This window comes from Bos mutus, chromosome 13 (genome assembly GCF_027580195.1).
Source record: "Bos mutus isolate GX-2022 chromosome 13, NWIPB_WYAK_1.1, whole genome shotgun sequence".
NCBI classification, from domain to species: Eukaryota; Metazoa; Chordata; class Mammalia; order Artiodactyla; family Bovidae; genus Bos; species Bos mutus.
Window position 1 is genome coordinate 20,874,046 of NC_091629.1, and position 22,061 is coordinate 20,896,106.

General features: G+C 48.8%; 1 protein-coding gene across 5 annotated transcripts in view; it reads left to right on the forward strand.

Moving 5' to 3' along the window:
• The window catches only part of SULF2 (sulfatase 2), a 125,699-nt gene that overhangs the window by 70,636 nt on the left and 33,002 nt on the right, over positions 1-22,061 (forward strand). For all 5 annotated transcript variants that reach the window (XM_005909287.3, XM_070381079.1, XM_070381078.1 and 2 more), the window contains exons 4-5: positions 13,559-13,710; positions 21,698-21,867. In XM_005909287.3, the coding sequence (XP_005909349.1) occupies positions 13,559-13,710; positions 21,698-21,867 (322 nt within the window). The remainder of the gene's footprint in view (positions 1-13,558; positions 13,711-21,697; positions 21,868-22,061) is intronic.

The window sequence follows — 22,061 nt, forward strand, 5'->3', positions numbered from 1 at the left end:
ACAGTGTGTCTAGTGGGTACACAGCAGACCCGCCACCGTCTAAAAAGGCTATGGAAAGACTCCCCTCCTTTCTGTGCGAGGTTGGGTTTTTCACGAAACAAAACAGAACAACAAATGACAACACATCGACTGCAGACAGTAACAGATGTCTTCTGTTACACCAGACCCTCAAAGACCCCTTAAAGGGCTTCCCTGAGCTCAGATGGTAAAGAATCCACCGGCAGTGTGGGAGACCTGGGTTCCATCCCTGGGTTGGGAAGATCCCCTGGAGAAGGGAAAGGCTACCCACTCCAGTGTTCTGGCCTGGAGAATTCCATGGACTGTACAGTCCACGGGGTTGCAAAAAGTTGGACGTGACTGAGCGACTTTCACTTTCAAAGAGATTTGCAAAACTTTAAAAACAGTCCAGCTCTTCTCGCTGATTTTATTTTTTGGGGGGAAAATATGTTTATTTGTAATTTTGAAATATATATACCAACAAGCAGAGAAGGCCATGGCAACCCACTCCAGTACTCTTGCCTGAAAAATCCCATGGACAGAGGAACCTAGCAGGCTGCAGTCCATGGGGTTGTGAAAAGTCAGACACGACTGAGCAACTTCACTTTCACTTTTCACTTTCATGCATTGGAGAAGGAAATGGCAACCCACTCCAGTATTCTTGCCTGGAGAATCCCAGGGACGGGGGAGCCTGGTGGGCTGCCATCTATGGGGTCGCACAGAGTCGGACACAACTGAAGCGACTTAGCAGCAGCAGATACCAACAAGTAGGTTTATTATTACTATTTTTACATGAATGTATGTGTTTTAAATTTCTCAGTGTTAATTTCTAGTATGAGTATGATAACTATCACCAGGTATAACCAATGTAAACGAATTCACATCCTCAATAGCTCTTAAGATTCTGAAGGGACCCTGACGTGACCACTGTTGACCAGCACTGGCCTGGGGACCTTCTTCAGTTTTGCAAAGCACCCCACAGGGAAGCCCTGCTCCACATGGATGAAAGAGATCCCAGTTCAACCCATCAGATGCCACAAATCAAATAGAAAGACAACAGTCTAACAATTCCATCTGCTGTTCTGCTCAAAGACAGTGCACCCTGGGCACCCGGCAACAGGAATCTGCTAGCGTCTCAGCCAGACAAGATTCCCGCAGGCCTCCCCTCCCCTGGGCCTTCATTGGTTCCATCAATTCATCATTCACTCCGCAGATGTTCACTGACGTCGCCTTCGTGCTTGGCAAACTCGGTTCTTGATGTAGAGATATGGTGAGAACAAGGCAGGCAGAAACCCCTGCCCTCACGGAGCAGGTGTTCTAGTTGGGTGAGCGGGTGGGAAAAGCCAGAGGACAAATTTGTCAGGTGGTGCTAAGTACCGTGGAGAGACAAAGTCAGGAGAAGAGGGAGAGCCGGAGTAGGGAGAGGCCATCTCAGTAGGATGTTTGGACACCTACCAGAAGGTAACACGGGAGCAGTTCGCCTGGGAAAGGGGAGGGAGTGATCCACGCAGGCATCTGAAAACGAGGCTTCCTTCAAAGGAAACAGCAGGGGCAAAGTCCCTGAGGTAGAAATGAGCTTCCGGGGCTGGGAGGACGGGAGGAGGCGCCACAGTGGGAGCAGAATGGGCCAAAGCCAAGGGGAGAGGTGAGGTCAGGGAGGGGGCAGGAGGCATATCACGTGGGACCTTGTGGACCATGACAAGGACTCTGAGTCTTAGTTCAAGGGTGACGCGGAGCTGTTGAAGGGTTTGGAGCAGAACCGGGGCCCGGTCTGTGATTTAACAGAACCCTTCTGGCAACGGTGGAGGTTGGATGGAGGTTGGATAGGAAGGTTGGAGCTTGGAGGTTAGATGGGAGAGGCGCTGGGACCGGGGAGGAGGCCCCAGGGAGGTCCAGGCCAGAGAAGGTGGTGGCTTGGACCACGGTGGTCCCAGAGAGATTGGGAGGCGCTCAGTGCTGAGTGTGTTCAGAATATGGAGCCTCTGTGATGTATCATCAGTGTATCTGTGATGTATCAATGAAGGGGAGAGGACGGCTGGAGACCCGGCGGGGTGGTGGGGTGGCTGGAGGCATTTATCAGAATGTGGGGTGAGAGGCAGTTTTAGGGGAACCGACCAAAACTCCAGTTTGAGATGCCTGTTTGGCACCAAATGAACTGACCTGGAAGGAAAAAATTTTTAAGTTTTGTTAACTGTCCAGAGGATACATAAAAATGGCCAAACGTTACCATCTCACTGAGAGACGGATAAACACATGAAGTACGCTGGACCCAGATAAGCTTGTCTGTTTTGTTCACCGTTTCACCCCTCACAGAACAGTACACAGTAGATGTTCAATAAATACTTATCTAATTTTTTTTTTAAAAATGGCAAAAACATATGAAAGAGACACAGGCCAACTGGAATTTGGAAGAAGTCATGGAGGGCGAAGACCTGTTTGTGTTTTCCCAGACTCCTCGTGTGTGAAACGGGGTGGTTTGTCCTGGGAAGGATGGACTTTTCCAGGCTTCTACTTCATTTTGCACTGACCTTTCTGAGTCGCTCTGGCAAACGTCGTTATTGTCATTGGCTCGGCTCCGCACTCCCGCCCATCTCTGCTATCGTGTCATGCTTAGATGGTTTCTTTGTGCAGCATAAACATCCTTCCCCGAGCTCATTACTGGAGTCTCCAAGGAACCTTGTCATTTTCCAAGATGCTGTAGAATCTGGTTCCTAACAACTATTTTTGTTTCTCCAGGGACTTGAGTTCTCATCCTCCCGCCCCCATAAAGGAAAGTGAGCTATATTTTGGGAACTCACAGTTCCTTTTTTTGGAGTGCTCCCCCCTCTGCCAGACATGATTTCATTTGCTGCTGCTGCCCCCGTTTTATAGACGAAGTCACTGAGGCTCAGAGAGGAACACTCACTTGCCCGAGGAGGCAGGGCTCAAACCCAGAACTCTTAGGATTCTGGGAAAAAAACAAGCTCTTCAAAGCCACACTCCACCCCCAGTGTCCACCACCAGGAGACCCACACAACTTCTGAAACTGCCCAGCATTAGAGTTCCTCCATCTCAGCACCGCCGATGCTTCGGAGGCAGATCACTCTTGGTGGGGCGGTCCTATGCACTGGGGGTATTTAGCAGCATCCCTGGCCTCTGCCCACTAGATGCCAGCTGTGTGCCTCTCCCTTAGTTGTGACAAACAGAAATGACTCCAGACATTGCCAGTGTCCCCTGGAGGACAGATCACCCCTGCTGATCTGGTACACATTCCCCGTGCTCTGTACGTGGGCTCACATCACCAGCACCTCCGTGTAGCCTTTTTCCACCACGCAGCATTCACTCCTAGCCAATACTGTGATAGAAATCCCTTCTAATAAAACCTGTAGCTGCTGCTTTTCCAGCCCTCCCAGGAAAGGTGTGAGCAGCCTTACCCTGCCCGACCTGTGGGCCCTCCCCAAGTCCACTGACCCAGGCACCCTGTCAGAAGCTGTCACCGTGTGCCCATGCTAAGCCAGGTACCGGGCTGGGGCTGCAGCACCCAGAAAAGGCCCCTGCCTTGTGGACCCCACGTGCCTGGGGAGATGATGATAAACAGGGAAACAAACACACCTACAGGATAACCTCAGCACCAAGTGCCATGGAGAAGAGAAATAGGCTGGTGAGAGGGATGGGTGACCTTGGACAGCGATCAGAGACACCTTCTTAGGGTGAGGTGACATCTGATCTGTCACAGTGAGAAGGAGCCAGTCCATGTGAGAAGGAAGAAGGCTAGGATCTGAGGCAGAGAAGAGCAGGTGCACGTGTCCTGAGATGCAGTAAGTTCAAAGCATTTTAAGGAACAACAGGTCCAGAGTGTTCAGAACAGAGTGGACAGTGGGGCGAGTGATGGGAGATGCAGAAGGTTGTAGGACGGGTCGGGGAGTCACTAGAGGAAAACGACTGAGATCTTGGGTTTAGAAGGGTCCTCTGGACACTTGGGGGTGTCTGGGTTAGAGGCCCCGAGTCCAGGTGGAGGCTGCTTCCTCTGTGTGCAAAGAAATGAGGATGGAGAAGCAAGATGCATTTCTCCTTTTGGACTAAATCATCGTGAAGGCCTTGCCTCTTTCATCTGGATTCCCAAGCCCTGCATCTGAGGATTTAGATTGCGGCTCTTGAGCAACTGTCTCATGGAGGGTGTTACAGAAATCCAACCCTTTTTTCCACCTTTGAGTCTCCTAGCTCAAGATTCAAAATCCCAGGGCAGAGTCAGATTGGCCAACCTCAGCCATACTCCCGCCCTTTGGTGGGGAAGGAGCATTTTGATGGACACTTGGGATCTTTGTATTTAGGAGGAATCAGTGGCTGTGGCTTTTCAGGGGTCACCTAAAAGAAGAGTGTGTGTGTGTGTGTGTATTCATGCAAATGTATAGATATTGATCCATTGGCTCCAAATTACGAGGGAAACTACCCAATCAAAATGAGTAAATATTTAATGAGATGTTTATATTCGAATGTAAATAATGAAATGTAGCATGATCAACCAGTCCACTCTGGAATATTTTGACTCTTAGTTACTTATCGATTATCTCTAATGTAGGATGTGGGTGGAGATGGTGTGGGCTGAATGTATGTTCAGAGGCGCCAATGCCCTTGAAATAGCCCCGTCGACAGTTCCGCCCAGATGGCCCACCGTGGGGGACGCGAGGGTCCTGAAGGCGGGTGCTGTCAGTCCCTCTTGCTGCCACTTGCCAGGTGCTTAGGACATGCCAGGGACTATTTTCTGTTCCATGCACATGTTGGTTTTCCCTACTCCACGTGACAGCAGGCAGTGGCTTAACTGTTATCCTTGTCCACTGAGGCACAGCAGGGTGAAGTCACTTGCTGGAGGTGAGTGTTAGGAAGTAGCCGACCAGACAGTCTGGCTGCAGAGATGCCCCTGGGCTGCTTGTCTGTATCACCCTGGTGTCACCCCCAGCGAAGGGGAATGGCCACCTGGAGGCACAGAACAGTGGTGCCCCCGCTTTGGCTCAGTCTGACCCACTCTCCAGCACAGAGAATGACCCCGGATGCTGATTTTATTCCAGCTGCCCCAACCCTCCAGCTCCCCCGAATTCAAAGCGATGCCTCCGTCTGCGCTCCTGTGCCAGACTCACCACCAGCTCACTTCAGTCTCCGGTCGCCGCGAGACACAGCTTTCACAGACCACAAATGCGATCATTACGAGGCAATTTCAGTTAGATTCGGGGCTGGGAGAGATAACAGAAGGGCCTGGTTCTCCCATCAGACTCTGAATGGTTCCCCAGCAGCACGTAACTCAGACAAATGCAGAAAGCAGCAGCCAGAAGGGGAAGCGGGCCCTCAGCTTTGCAACCAGAGCTGCCTGCCCGGGCCTGCAGGACAGGAGAGAGCGCTGGGGAAGGACGTGGGGGGTAAGAATTCCCTCCAAGCGGGGAGGAGGAGGGTCTGGCTTCTGACATCTGTCTCTGCGGGGCCTCCCTTAGACACGGTATTAACAGCAAGAAGGGGACGGGTGCAGTGGTGCTGATGAAACTAACATTTAGTGGGCACTTGTTTCTAGGCGCTGTACACATATGAGTTCTCACGACCACCCACCAGGGGGATACTTGTTGTTGTCCCCGTTTTATAAATGGAGAGGCTGAGGCATGGAGAGAAACAACTTGCTCAAGATCACTCAGCGTTCAGTGTTGCAAAGTACCTCTGAGTCCCTTTAACATCCCTTCCTCTGAGACATCCTTGTCCTTGTCGTTTACATCCGGGTAACGTTTGCCTTCATCTGGCCGCGTATCCGGAGTTCCCCACACCGTGAGTGTCCACATCCTCATGGTCTGATCCACTTCTGCGATTCCATTGACATTCAACTCAGGGTTTCAATTTCAGCGTTTTAACCCTTCGTTTATTGGCTGCACTCTGGCCTCTGGTGGCCAGCTTTCTCCTTTTGATAATCCACTTTTGTAAAACGTCTTACAGCTGTGTCTCTGGGAGACAAGAAGGCAACACGACTACATGAATTGCTTTCTGTGCATGAAGTAAGGGGTGGGCAGTGAGCAGTCACTGACAGACTTTGCAGGAAATGCTGTGACTGATCGTGACGAGCGTCTGTTATTCACACAGCGGTTTGTGGACAGAGGAGCTCGTGGTGAGGTTTGAAGCTTGTACTTCATGCAGTTACAGTTATTATGCTGCCGTAACTGAATGTGAACCATGCTGTGGGACACTGTGTTTTTTGTTTTGTTCTTTGGAGTATAATTGCTTTACAATGGTGTGTTTCTGCTGGACAACGAAGTGAATCAGCTATATGGACATACATATGCCCTCCCTCGTGAGCCTCCCTCCCACCCCCGCACGCCCATCCCACCCCTCTCGGTCATCACAGAGCGCCCGGCTGAGCTCCCTGGGCTGTCCATCAGCTCCCCACTAGTTATCTAGTTTACACGTGGTAGTGTATATATGTCGATCCTAATCTCCCAGCTCATCCCACCTTCCCGTTGGTGGACGCTTGTGTCCACATGTCCACTCCCTGTGTCTGCATCTCTCTTCCTGCCCTGGAAATAGGTCCCATTTTTCTAGATTACACATATATGCATTAATATGTGGTATTATTTCTCTCTTTCTGACTTAGGTCTGTAGGACAGCGTCTAGGTCCATCCACATCTCTACAAATGACACAATGTTGTTCCTTTGCATGGCTGAGTAATGTTCTGTTGTATGTACATACCACAACATCTGTGCGTATCAGGACCACGCATGCGTTAGGACAGCCTGTAACTGGCTGCTCCTGTCCGGTTGTCATGGCCATGGCCAGCCTCCTTGCTGTGACCCTCCTTCACAATGTGGGGCCCCCACCATCCTGACCCAGTTCAGAGCCTGCTTCTGCTGAACTGGCATTCTTCTTCCAAGTCACCACAGCCCTGTTTTAAATCCCAGAGGGTCCTTCACCCCACACAGGGAATTTTGCTCTACACCAAGGGTTAGAAAACTTTCCCTGCAGGGCCAGATAGTAAATATTTTGGACTTGCAGCCACATGGTCTCTGTTCAGCAATCCGACTCTGCCATTGTAGCATGCCAGCAGCCATAATGATACCTAAACAAATGGGTGTGGCTGTGTTCCAATGAAACTATTTACAAGAACAGGTGGCAGGCCTGATGTGGTTTGCCAAAACCCTGCTCTGCACTAAGCATCTCATTGTCTTTTCCTTGGGCCTTTTAACTGCTGGGGAAAGACCTCAACCGGAAAGGAATTAAGCAAACAAAACAACAACAAAAATGGAGTGGTAGGATTTATTAGTTGACCTAACTTGGGATTTCTCAACCTTGGCATTGCTGATGTGTTGGGCCAGATAATTCTTTTTCCTGGGGAGCTGTCCTGTGAAGTATAGGATGTTTACCAGCATCCCTGACCTCTACCCACTTGATGCTGGTTGTGACAACTAACAAGGTACCCATTGTCCAGTGTCCCCTAATGTTGGGAAAGACGACATAACTGAAAACGCTAGCATTAAAGGTGACTTCAGGTAAGAGTGGACACAGGGACTCGAACAAGAATATTCCTCTCTCCACCTCTCTCTCTTTCCATCTCTCACCTCTGATGCTTTCTTCCATGTTGCTTCACTTTCAAACAGACTCCCCACCTCTTAGTAGCAAGATGGTTGCTGGCAGTTTCAAGCTTATATCCCACCAGCTTCAAGCTCCATGAAAGAAAAATTTAGCTCCTTCCCACTAGCGCCCTAAAATCCCAGGTCTGACTCTCATTGGCCGAACTTGGGTCACATGTGCATCCCTGAACCAATGGCAGTAGCCAGGGGAATGTAGCGCTCTGATTGGTCAGACTGAGATTATGCATGCAGCTGCTGTGTATTTACATAAGGAAGGGGTGGGACCCAAAGAATCACAGCGCGAAACTGAAGTCTCTGTTGCCAGGTGTAAATTTGTACCCAGTTCCTGGTACACAGGAGCAAGCAAGTGCGCTGTGCTTTCTATTGATGCCAGCCCTGCGTCCTAGGGGCAGCCATCAGCCGGCACATGGTCAGCGACCTTTCCCTGGCCTGGCGTTTAATCCTCATAATCTGCCTGCCAAGTTGTTCCACCCCTTCACCAGCTCCCAGTTTGGTCTCCCTTTTACACCATCTTAGCAGTGAAGGCTCAGTGACTTCAGGCTCCAACTGTGACACGGTCTGTATTTTTAATCTTGATGTTAATTCTAGCTCATTCTCCAGCCCATATCTCCCAGCCTCAGAGCCCCAGGGCCCACACTAATTCGCTTCTCCCACCTCAACTGGTGCTGGAATAGCCATTTTAAAAACTGCCTTGGGGAAATCTAATCAAATGAGAACAAAATCTAATTTGGCACTAAAAGCCTTTGACTGAACCCCTGTTTTCTAGGGCCTTGTGGAGGCTGAATAATAAAGTCTGGAGTTTTTAAGGGTTGGAGGTTAGAGAGAGATGTGAAAGAGGAGATTCTAACACAGGAAATAGCTCTGGATGTGTTGACACCCATAACATTGGACCATAATAGGCAGGGGTGGGCTTCCAAAGTCACCCCTCCTCCCACCGCCCAAGAAATATTTATCCCACCAGCTGGGCCAAGAATTTAGGCTCTTTAGCATTCCAAGTTGCACATTCATCAGAAAGACCTTGGCCCAGGTCTTCAGAGACAAACCAGTAGGATCATGAGCCGGGGACTGGGGAGATCTGGGAGGGACCCTAGTTCCCCCAGCGGGGCGTCCCTGAGCCTCCTTCTCTGGACTTTCATTCACTCTTCTGCAAACCAAGAGAGTGAAGTTCAGTGCTTCTTAAATAACTTGTCCTGGGTTCCTTTCAAAATACGTCAAAAGCTGTGGACTGTTTCCAGAAAAATGCACACAAAGTGCAAAATCTGGCATCTAATATCTCGGAGGATGTGTGCTCCCGAGCTTGTTCCTGCCTGGGGACCTTTGCACTTGCTGTGCTCTCAGCCTGGAGCGTTTCCTTGTACTCCTGTCTTCTCTCTCATTCTCATCATTCCTCCAAGAGCCCTCCCCTGAATACCTGGCCCGGTGGTACCTCCCGTGGTCCATCTCTGGCCGCTCTGTTGCATCACCATCCTTTATTTTCTTCATCTCTGTTGTCACCAACATCATCTCTGCACTTGTCACAGTCACCCCACAGACACAGAACATGAGCCCCATGAGGCCAGGGGTCCTGTGGGTCGTCTTTGCTGCTATGTTTCCAGTGGTGTGGACAGCTCCAGCTCTTTAGGTGTTTAATAAATAGTTGTTAAATGAATATATTGATTTCACATGCCCAGGACACTGATTCTATCATTCACTTAATATTTTCTCTCAATTGTTTTACTCTTTTTACTTCACTCTGTTTCAAAAGAAAACATTTACATCACCACCAATATTGTTTGTCATGACAAAGTGTTGGACTTATTAAAGTCCCCTTCTTCCTTGTTGAAATTTTGAACCAAATGAGGAATAAAATTAAGGAGTCAGCAGATGGAAGTTAAAATAGCACTTGGAGGAATCTGATAAAGGCCCGGTTTGAGGACCTGGCTTCCTTCTGAGGGCATTTGGGCTTCCTGATGCTAAACTCCAGAGTCAGACAGACTTCTCACTGAGCCAAGCCCCCTTGAGCTAGCATTGCCTGAAGGTAACTCACTCCTTACAGAAAGCAAAGGAAGGATTGGGTTTTGCATATCCAGTTTGTCCCTCCAAACCCACCAGACATATGTGCTTAGGGTCAGCAAACTGCAGTCCATGAGCCAGATCTGGTCCTCTGTCTGCCTTTGTAAATAAAGTTTTATTGAAACAGAGCCACAGTCAATTGTCCATGACTGTTTCGTGCAACAGCAGGGTTGAATAGTTGCAATAGGGACCATCTGGCCCAGGAAACCTAAAATATTTACTCTCTGGGCCTTTACAGGAAGGTTTGCTGCCCTTAGGGGCAGTCTTCCCTGAGGAGGAGGAATAGGAAAGCGTGGAGAGAGGCCGGCCATGTTAGCAGAGTAGAGCTCCCCAGTTATGGAAAGAAAATCAGAAGTGGGGAGTAAGGTCATTGAGACTCTGCAGATCTTGTTTCCTGGGCTGTACTTGGTCTCCAGGTACTTTCTCAGCTCTCACAAATTGGTTCTTTTACTGGTGGGATGAAGATGCTGAGAGTTGGGTGGAGTTATTTTAAATCAGGGTTTTCTTTCAACTCCAGGCTATTGACACTGGGTGCCCTGTGATGGGAGGGGCCATCCTGAGCTCTGTCAAATGCTTAGCAGCCTCCCTGCCCTCCAGCCACTAGAAGCCACCAGCGCCCGCCTCCCCAGGTTGTGATAAACCTCAGACGCCTGCAGACCCTGCCGTGTCTCAGGGCAAAGCTGCCCCCAGCTCAGTCACTGCTTTACAGGGCGGACGTAGCGAGCCTCTAGAAGGGGGCATTCTCGAGAAAGAGTCTCCAGCCTTCAGCTCACCTGATACTTTGCAGCTGCCTCTTACCTCCAGCTGGCATTTCCGTCTTTGATGCCCCGACACCCAGCCGGGACATGCAGTCACCACTAAATTGGGCACCCATCACCTGCTTACCTTTCCCTTTGTAAAGACTGTTACTCAGGACTCGGAGCCGGGGCAGCCGGTCTTCCAGGCCCCAGCAGCCCGGAGCTTCTTTCCGGTCATTTCTGCACCGTCCTCCCACCAGAAGGGACGCTCCGCCTTACCCCCGGATTGCTGGGGGTCCTCCCTTCGTGTTTCCATCGCCTCCTCACGCCAGCCTCTTTCTAGGAGGCAGTTCACACTGCTTCCTCAGGAGCACTCCCTTCCTGGTTCTGTGTGCAGGGGTGGGGATCTAATGGAAACACTTCCCTTTGCCTTGTGCCCAGGAGGATGTGGGGATCTGGTGTTTGTGGATGAGCAGGGATCTTCCTACCCCTGGGCAGTGCCAGCCACCTGCCAGGCCTCCAGGGAAACCCCAGAGAGGGCTCCGCTCCATGGCGGCTTCTCCTGGCCCAGCCCCCTCTCCTCTGAGCCAACAGGACTCCAGCGGGCCTCCATGCTTTCTAGAAGCTCTAAATTGATGGCCCCCTCTTACCTCTGCTGGCATCGTAGCCCAGCCCCTGCCCACTTCTCCTTCCTCTGTTGTTGTTCAGTCACTAAGTCGTGTCTGAGTGTGACCCCACGGACTGCAGCACACCAGGCCTCCCTGTCTTCACCATCTCCTGGAGCTTGCTCAAACTCATGTCCATTGAGTCAGTGATGCCATCCAACCATCTCATCCTCTGCTGCCCCCCTTCTTCTCTTGTCCTCAGTCTTTCCCAGCATCAGGGTCTTTTCCAGTGGTCGGTTCTTCACATCAGGTGGCCAAAGTATTGAAGCTTCAGCATCAGTCCTTCCCATGAATATTTAGGGTTGATTTCCTTTAGGATGGATTGGTTGGATCTCCTTGCTGTCCAAGGGACTCTCAAGAGTCTCCTCTGGCACCACAAGTCGAAAGCATCAATTCTTCAGCACTCATCCCCGTCTGTCTCTTCTCATCTTAGGCTCTGAACTGACACCCACTGGACACTCACTATTTGCCAGGAACAGCACTCAGCACCCAGCTTGCAGGATCTCTGTAAATCCCTTGCACGACCCGAGCTCTCGGCAGTGGTTCTGAGTGTCTCAGAGCCCCGGTGTTCTCATCCGGAAGAGAAGGCTGGCCTGGCGCCTCTGCCTCTGGAAAAACTCTCACAGATTTGTCCATTGCTAAAAAAAAAAATGGCCTTATAGGTTATAATTATTTAAAATTGTCCTTGCTTATTGAGGAAGATACAAAGAACCAAAAATATCTCAAAAATCTTGTGTCACCTCACTACCCACAGAGAGTTTGGGGTATGTCCCAGTCTGGATGAATTAGGGTAAATTTTTTTTAAGTAAGCCTTGCTGATGGTGGGGAGCAGGCCTGCAGAGACATGCTGTGCTGTAAACGCCCAGCCCCGTGGAGTTTCACCAGCTGAACCACCCGTGTCCCAGCAACAGAACAAGACCATCATTACCCGAGAAGTCCCCTTCCATCCACCTTTCCCCCACACCCAGCGATGACCACTGCTTTTCTTCCCAATGCCATAGACTCCTTTTGCCTGGCTTTGAACCTGATGTAAGTGGGATCACGCAGTGATACGACTATATCTGCTTTATTTCTCTTAACACTGTTTGGTTGTCGTGATGCGTCCCTGTTAGTAAACACAGCACTAGTATTTTCCTTGTTTCTCTACATACTCGGGTGTATAAACACACATTGTACTTCTCCATTCTTCTCTTTTAATTGTATTTGTTTGTTTGTTGTTCATGGCAGCACAGGGTCCTCATTGCTACGGGCTTTCTGTAGTTGCTGCGAGCGGGGGCTGCTGTGGCGTCAGCGTGCGGGCTTCTCATCGCATGGCTTCTCCTGCTGAGAAGCACAGGCTGTCAAGCACAAGGGCCTGGTTGCCCCGAGGCATGTAGGGTCTTCCCGAACCAGGGATCGAACGCATGTCCCCCGCACTGGCGGGTGGATTCTTAACCACCGGACCACCAGGGTGGTCCTGTTTCCCCACTGGTGCACAGATGGATATCTGTTTTGTTTCTAGTTATCTGCTATCACGAATACTGCTGCTGTGAGCCCGTCCTGCCTGTGACTTTGGGTGAACATATGAATGCGTTTCCGCTGAGTGAAATTCAGGATTCAAATGGCTGGGTCAGAAGCTATGACTATGATCAAGTTTAACAGATACTAGCAAACAGTTTTCTTTCCGTGCCAGGATCGGTCTGCACATCCGCTGGCAGTGTGTGCGAGCTCCAGATGCTCCACGCCCCCACCAACGACTGGCCTTGGTCCGGTTTTTTAACATGTTAGCTCTTCTAGTCACTGAGTCGTAGATAGAATCCAAGGGGGTCCATAAACCTGAGTGGTAAAAAGCTAGACTCTTGTTTTCACTGACCTACAACTGACACTTGACATTCGCTTCAATTAGGAATGTAGGCCTCTAACTGTGGCATGTCAGCAGAACTATAATTTGCCATCTGTAGAAATCACCGATATTTCAGTATTCCATTGCATTTGCTGTAGGTATTGCAAAATAAAATATTCTCCCTCAGGACTTCCCTGGTGGTCCAGTGGCTAAGACTCCACACAGTTCAATCCCTGGTTGGGGAACTAGATCTCACATGCTGCAACTGAAGATTCCACGTGCTACAGCTAAGATCCAGTGCAGCCAAATACAGAAATATTTTTTACAAAACTATTCTCACTCATCACTACTTTGAAATGATCACTTTTTACAAGGCCTTGCGTTTAGCATCTTCATTATTTTTTTAAGGACCCATTACTCTATGGCAAACTCTCCTAATACTTTGATAACTGAGTTTCCAAAACAATCGATTTCTCTGCAATCCTATGTATTTTATTTTCTGCATGTGAAAACATTTGAGAAGGGGGTCACAGACTGCATTTGCTGGCCAAGGGACTCCGTGGTTCAGGGGGCAGTGCTGTCTCCACGTCCTGGCCTGGCGTGGTTTGGAAATTTCTATTGAGTAATGGCAAGAGAAGGCTTTTGCGCTCTGCAACCTCACATGGCTTCCTGGTGCCTCTCCCCTTCAGCTTTCTTCGGGAAGTACCTTAATGAATACAATGGCTCCTACGTGCCGCCAGGCTGGAAGGAATGGGTCGGCCTCCTCAAAAACTCCCGCTTTTATAACTACACCCTGTGTCGGAATGGAGTGAAGGAGAAACACGGCTTTGACTACTCCAAGGTGAGTCCCCCTTCCTGGCTGGGGTGGCAATGGGGCTCAGCCCTGGGGATCGGGACATGGGAGCCCAACCACCTGGGCTCGGATCGTGACATTACATGTGAGACTTGGACAGCCTGCTTGACACCCTCTGCTTCAGTTTCTTCATTTCTCAAATAATAGTCTCTGTTTCTAAGAGTACTGTTTTCTTTTTCTTTTTTTTTTTTAATCAAAGTATAGTTGATTTAAGGCTTCCCAGATGGCTCAGTGGTAAAAGAACCCACCTGCCAAGCAAGAGATGCAGCTTCAATCCCTGGATTGGAAAGATCCCCTGGAGAAGGAAATGGCAACCCACTCCGGTATTCTTGTCTGGGAAATCCCATGGACAGAGGAGCCTAGTGGGCTACAGTCCAGGGGGTCGCAAAGAGTTGGACACAATTTAGCGACTGAACAACAACAGGGATAGTTGATTTACAATGTTGCAATATTGTGTTAGTTTCAATGATATAGCAAAGTGATGCAGTTACATGTTTTCCAGATTATTTTTCATTATAAGTCATTTCAAAGTATTGACTATAATTCCCTGTGGTATACAGTAAATTTCTGTTGGTTACCTATTTTATGTGGAGTGTTTGTTAATCCCATACTCCTAATTTATCCTTCCCAACCAATGCTTTCCCCTTTGATAACTATAGGTTTGTTTTCTATGTCTGTGGGTCTTTTTCTGTCTTCTATGTAGATTCATTTGTATTATTTTTTAGATTCCACATAAAACAGTATCATATAATATTAATATTTGTCCTCCTCTGACTTCACTAAGTATAATACTAGGTCCATCTGTGTTGTTGCAAATGGCAACATAAGGGTGTTGGGTTTTTTCAATTGAAATATATTTGACATATAACACTGTGTGAATTTAACATGGACAACATGTTGGCTCAGTGCATATATATAATGCAGTGTGTGCAGTCATGTTAGCTAAACCTTTATCATGTTGCAGAATTATCTTTTCCTTTTTGGGGGAAAATCATTAAGACCTAGTCTCTTGGCAAGTCTAATATTTATAATACAATTGTTGTTCGGTTGCTAAGTCGTGTCCGACTCTTTGTGACCCATGGACTGTAGCACACCAGGCTCCTCTGTCCTCCACTATCTCCCAGATTTTGCTCAAATTCATTATAATACAGTACTGTTACCTCTAATCCCTATGCTATGCATGAGATCTCCAGAACTTCCTCATTTACTAGCTGTAAGTTTGGACCCTTAAACAGCACCTCCCCAGTTCTCCCATCCCTCAGCCCCTGGGAGAACCCATTCCACTTTCTGTTTTTATGAGTTCCCCTCTTTCGGATTCCATGTATATTGCGTGGTATCACACAATATTTGTCTTTCTCTGTTTGACTTAAGTCACTTAGCATAATTTCCATGTTGTTGCAAATAGCCAGGATTTCCTTCTTTCTCGTGATGGAATAATATTCATGTGTGTGTGTGTGTACACACCACATCTCTATCCATTCATCACTGAGGACACTCGGGTTGTTTGCATACCCAGGCTGCTGGGACTGATGCTGCAATATCCCTTCAAGATCCGGTTTTCATTTCCTTTGGATAAATACCCCGAAGTGGAATCCCCAGATCATAGAGTAGTTCTATTTTTAATTTTTTGAGGAACCTCCTTGCTGTTTTCTGTAGTGGCTACATCAATCTGCATTCCACCGGCGGTCCACAGAGCTTCCCTTTCCTCCACATCCCCAGCGACACTCGTCACCTTTTGTCTTTCCGAAGCTCACCGTTCTAACATGCACCGGGTGATATGAGAGCATTATTTTACAACATTTTGCCAAGGCAGAAATTTGTTATAGAAAGCGTGCATAGAGAACATACGGTGCAGTGACTTTTCACAAGCTGAACGGATGCATGTAACCAGCATTCACGTGGGTCAAGAAGCAATGTTGCCACCAGCCCCAGAAGGTCCCCTCGTGTAACTCCTTCCATCAACCACCTCCCCTACAAGGACTTCTGTCACTCAGACTTCCCGCATTGTAGATTAATTCTGTATCCAGCTTCTTTTGCTTAATACTTTGTTGAAATCTACCCATGTTCTTACTTGTGAGTGTAGCTCCTCCATTCTTGTTGTATCGTATTCGGTACCTTAACCTACTCCTTCCCCATATGTATGTGTGTGAGGCACTCAGTCGTGTCTGACTCTTTGCAAGCCCATGTACTATAGCCTGCCAGGCTCCTCTCTCCATGGGATTCTCCTGGCAAGAATACTGGAGTGGGTTGCCATTTCCTTCTCCAGGGGATCTTCCCAACCCAGGGATTAAACCTGGGTCTCCTGCATTGCAGGCAGATTCTTTCCCATCTGAGCCACCAGAGAAACCCCTAGGTCATTCCCTAGGCCATACTTTTTCTAGTTCTGGTTTGTTGAACCGCGATCAGGTAAGGTACATGGGTCCTAGGTAGATGGCTCAGGAAATTTTCACATATGTTTGCATCTGTGTAAGTACCACCGAGGTTAAATTATAGAGCAGTGCCAGCCCCCAGGAGCCTCCCTCATACACCGTTCCAGTCAGAGATGTAGTGGTATTTCATTGTAATTTTTTTCACAAAGGCTTTTGAAGCTCACAGGAGTTAATAATACATGTAGAGTGATAGAAGAGCCCACTGCACATAGTAAGCACTCAGAATATATTAGTTCAGATCAAGACACAAAACTTCCTCTGCAAAGGGCCAAATACTAAATAGTTTAGACTTTACAAGCTATAGTTTCCATTGCAACTGCTCAAGTCCGCCCTTGCAGTCCAAAAGCAGCCACAGATGATATGTAAACAGATAAACCTGGCTGTGTTTCAATAAAACTTTATTTAAAAGAACAGGCAGGAGGCCTGACTTGGCCAGTGGGCTGTAGTTTCCTGACCTCTGGCTTAAATAATGATGATGGTGGTGATGATGACAGGGAGGAGGAGAGACTAATACTGATGGTTCATCCACACTTATCATCTAAAAAAAATCATCCGGTGACTAGCAAATATTCCTGCCATCTCAGCAGCCAAAATACACTCTATCCCATTTCCCTTCTGGAAATACCAGCACATTTGGGGAGCCCTCCCAGCTTCGACAGGTAATCACCGCCCACGTGTGTAAGCCTGATCAGGCCCTGAGTGGCAGGAACCACACATGGCATCACCTGGGCAGTGCCGCTCCCTGACCCCGTGTCTCACTCTGCATGTAGTAGGCCTGTCTCCATGACCTCCCCAGAGCAGATTCATTCTAAAGTCCTGGCTGGGGGTGTTTAGCCAGTCTGCTGGACTCCTTGGAAATACAAAGCATAGTCTCACAGGGCTGAACACACCTTTGCTCTCCTCCCAGCCTCAGTGCAGGCAGATTCTTCAAATACCCAGAAAAGTCCACTTCCTCCTTGTTAACATTCCTCGCCATGTCCGCCCCTGGCCTCAGCACAGCCCGATAATGAAGTTACCCGGGAGACCCCACCCCCTTGGCGCTGAGAATGGGGCGCGCAGTGGTGCTTTCTCACCCATCTCCTGCCATCCACGCATCTCAGCCTGAGAATGAGAGGAGCCCCCCTGACAAAGGTGGGAGAATTCCTGGGACCCCAGTTACCGGAGGCCTGGAAACAGAGAGGGATGGGGGGCCCCTCGGGGGTCAGAGCTGGCTCAGGTCCAGGGTTCGGCTCCCAAGGGTAGCAGTGGGCAGCAGGAGCACCAGGAAGGAACAGGAGCGAGCGCGGAGTTTCCAGCCACGGCAGAGCTGGGGAGCACGGACCTGTGACTCTGGGAGGTCAGAGCATCGTGGCCGAGGCTAACCCCGGGGGCCCCAGCGGAGGCCCAGGGAAGGAAGAAATCAGCAGTCATTCCCAAGTGCCCCTCAGAAGGCCCTCTGAGGACTCTGCCCTAATCACTAATCCCAAAGGTGGGCAGATGCCACCAAAAGGGGTCCTCGTAGCAGAGTGGAAAGACAGAGGCAGCGTTGATGAGAAAAGAATGAGGCATAAAGCAAGCCGAATGGTCGAAGAGGGCAGGAGAGTGCAGAACAGGCAGCGGGAGGGAGGCAGGAGTGACCAAGTTGGGGCCAGGGGAGGGTCCAGGTGGTGGGAGGCTCTGCAGAAATGGTGGTTGCCATGAACTTGAGTGCACCCACCATTTGCACTTTCTCTGCGTTCCAGAGAAGCCTCCCTCCTATGCAAAGGGGCTTAGCCCAGCTGTTGGCTGCAAGTGTGTCACTGAAGGAAATCAACCAAGAAAGCCTGCTAATGCGGGGAAATGACTGAATGGCCATGGAAGCATCTGGAAAAAGATGAGAGGGGTTGGTGTCTAAAGCCGTCAGAGAAGCTTAGGATGTAAGGACTGGTGGAAAAGCAAGTTGCAGGACTCTTCCGGGTCCCTAGTCAGATGTCACCATCCTAGACCACCCTGTGTACTGGGCACCTCCCCATGCCGAGCCCACCCCCCATCACCATGGATGAGCCACACCTGTGTATATCACGGATTCATTTGTTAACCGTCCTCCTATTTGAATACGAGGCTCATGAAGGCAGGAGTGTTAGTCTTGTCCACTGCTGTGTTTGTTGGATGAATGAATGTACACAGGATAATAGGATTCATGTGAAAAGATGCATAAAGCAACTGTAACATACATAACAACACATCAGGAAAGATACTTCTTTCTCAGTAGGAGACTAAAGAGGCCAAGACTGGACATGGAGATGAGAGGTTATCATAGGGAACTTCAGCTTTGTTTGTACAGTTTTAATTTTCACAAGGAAAATGCTTAATTCCTGAGGAATAATGGCTAACCCTCCTTTAGAGGGTATCACACATCAGATACCGCTGGAATCATTGTATATGAATTAACCTGTGCGTTTCTCACCAGAGCCTGTGAGCGATTTGCTGTTAGTTTCCCTAATCACTAGATGAGGAAACTGAGGCCCAGAGAGGCGAAGGAGCCAGGCCACACAGCTCGAAGGGGAATGTTCCCTGGTGGTTTAGACAATAAAGAGTCTGCCTGCAATGCAGAGACCCGGTTCAGTCCCTGGGTTGGGCAGATCTCCTGAAGAAATAGCTACCCACTCCAGTATTCTTGCCTGGAGAATTTGATTCTTGTGGCCCATGGGTCGCAAAGAGTCAGACATGACTGAGTGACTAACATTTTCACTTTCAGGATTCAAACCCAGGCCATCAGGCTTCAAAATCCATTCTTAAAACTGTAGCTCTTGGGTCAAGCCCAGCCTGCCAACTGTTTTGCTACAACCCTGAGCTTAGAATGGTTTTTCCATGTCTACTTAGCCGGAAAAAATCAAAAGCACAGCGATTTTCATGACCCATGAATATTATATGAAATTCAGATTTTAGTGTGCATGGATAAAGTTTTACTGCAGCCTAGACATGCCCATTCATTTCTGCCGTTGCTGCTGTTCAGCTGTAATGGCAGTAATGAGTGATTGTAACTGAGACTTCTGGCCTATGAAGCCTCAAATATTTATCATCTGGCCTTTTACAGAAAAGGTTTGTTAAGACCTGATGTAAACCACCATCTACTCCCAGTAATATTTTTGTTTGTCGGGGCACGAAAGGTGGACCAGACAAAAAAACACAAAGGCCTGGGTTCTAACTCTGAATGAATTGCTTATTAGTTTTGTGGCCTTGGTTTTCCTATCTGTAAAATGGGCGTGGTGTCCACTTCACAAAGTCGCTATGAAGGTCAGTGGAACAAAGGTCTGCTAACGATAAGAGCTAGTGTCCCTTGTGGGTTCCCCCAGTACCAGGCTCCTTGCTAAATGCACTATTCACTTGTCAAGTTTGTGTAAAGTCACCATCTGAAGAAACTGGTATTGGAACCATTTTTGAAATGCAGCTATAGCAGCAGCTTGTTGATTTATATCATATAGAAGAAAATTATTTTATGTAATGTTCTACAGGGCCCCTTTTTAAGACCCTTTTTTACTCCCCAAAATGTTTCAAGGGAAATTGCATGAAGTAACGAGTGACTTTCTCCCCTCTCTCCCCTTGTCTTGGTCCCCAATTAGCACTTAGGGATCTGTCCTTCTGAATTTTTTTCTTAGTGCTCAGAAGCATATGAAGGTAGGGGTTTGGTTTCTCCTCTCCTCCCTACTCCTCCCACAAAAAAATATAAATAAATAAACTTTTCTGAAGTTTGACTCAGTAGTTTGCTCTTTCCCTTAAGAGTATATCTTGGACACTGTTCCACCTCAGTCACTACAGATCTACTTCCCTTTTCGTGTCTGCTCAGCACTGCACAGAATGGAAGCAGTGCGGGGTCATTGGTCACCACCCTACTGCTGGTCACTGTGGTGCACTGACCGTCCTATGCAGAGACGCAGTGCGCGAGTGTCCCTGGAGGTGTGTGTCTCAAGAGGCATAGGAGCCCAGGGAGTGTGTTTGCATTTCGTACAGGGTACAACGGTAGAAGGGTAGAAACTGTAGCCATTTCTTCACCGTTTTTCTTGTAAAATAATATCCCTTTTTGAAAGTTATCATTTTGGACAGAGCTGCTTCCTAGGAAGCACAGGGTAAATGTTTAAGAATTCATTCCCTTCCAAAGAAATCAGCAGCTAAAGATTTACGAAGTTCAGGAAGAACTTAAACAAATCTCAACTTCTTTGCTGAGCTTTTAAAGCCCTCATTTCCTGTCCATAACGTTCCCACTCATCCGTCCTCCTGCCAGCTTATCTACGTGGCTCTCACTGTTCTGGAACCACTACGGCATGCCTGGGTTTGTGGCACGATTTGCTTGTCTGCTGACTGTTCATCCTCTTTCTATTCCTTGAACACAAGCCACACTTGTTCCCGCCTCAGAGCCTTGCATCTGCTGTCCCCTCTGCCTGAAACGCTTCCTCCAGATCGGTGATTCTCACTCCTGGCTGCACATTGGAGTCCCCTGCGGAGATTTTTTAAAAGTCCAGTGCCCAAGCTGAACCACAGAGCAGCTAAACCAGAAGAGGGCCCAGACACTAGTAAAGCTCCCTTAAGGATTCCAGCAAGCAGCTGAGAGTGAACTCCAATGATGGAGATCTTCCCACACCCAGTTCCTTCTTGCCACTCAGGTCCCAGCTCGAGTGTCATCTCCTCAGAAAGGCCCTCCCTGATTGCCTCAGCTCCCAATTACTCTTTGTCACATCTTGTCTTATTTCCTCCTCCTGTCACTGCTCATCACCATCTCAACTCTTTGGTTATATGTTCATCTGCTCCTGCCCCCAGGACAGACCCTTCAGCATTGCAGGCATGTATTCACCCTCCACAATGGGATCCCTGCTGCTGCTGCTGCTGCTAAGTCACTTCAGTCCCTAGGGCCTTGAAAAGACTTCAGGCTTAGGGACCAAGACTCAGGAGGCCTGACTGCCACATTTATCAGCTGTGTGACATTGGCCGATTCACTTAACTTCTCTGGGCCTTCATTTTCCTGTTCTGGAAAACAGGGCTTTTCATCACACCTACTTTCTAGGACTGCGTAAGAATTAACAAGCTAATACATGTAAACCCAGAGGATGAGATGGCTGGATGGCATCACTGACTCGATGGACGTGAGTCTCAGTGAACTCCAGAAGTTGGTGATGGACAGAGAGGCCTGGCGTGCTGCGATTCATGGGGTCGCAAAGAGTCGGACACAACTGAGCGGCTGATCTGATCTGACATGTAAACCCAAAAGAGTTCCTGGCACGCCATAAGCACTCAGTAGTGTTATTATTTTAATATCTGTCATGAATGAATGACAAATTGCAATTCCTCTCCCATCCTCCCTACCCCCTTCTCAGGGTTTTTCCTCCACTGTGAGGTGTTATCATTTGACATTCCCTGTTCCGCTTGCCTACTTATTGTCTGTATTCCGTTTTACTTCATCACTCACTGCATGTCTGCCCCCAGACCAGCAGCTCCAGGAGGGCAAGGATTGTCTGTTTTGGCCACTTTTGCATCCCCGATGTTCAGCACAGATTCCCGGCTCCTCACGCCTCCCGTCTCTCCCCGGCCCCCAGGACTACCTGACAGACCTCATCACCAACGACAGCGTGAGCTTCTTCCGCGCGTCCAAGAAGATGTACCCGCACAGGCCTGTGCTCATGGTCCTCAGCCACGCAGCCCCCCACGGTCCTGAGGACTCAGCCCCCCAGTACTCAAGCCTCTTCCCTAATGCATCTCAGCACATGTAAGTGTCAGGGCACTGCCTCAGAGCTACTGGGTGGCACAAAGGCAGGAGGGTCAGGCTCGGTCACAATGACGTAATGATGGAGACAAGGCTGCCTCTTCTCTCTAACCCTCCTGGTTTAAAGAACCCAGGAGCACACAGCTGATCTCTGGAGAACTGGAATACAGATCCAGTAATAACAACCCGAAGCAGGC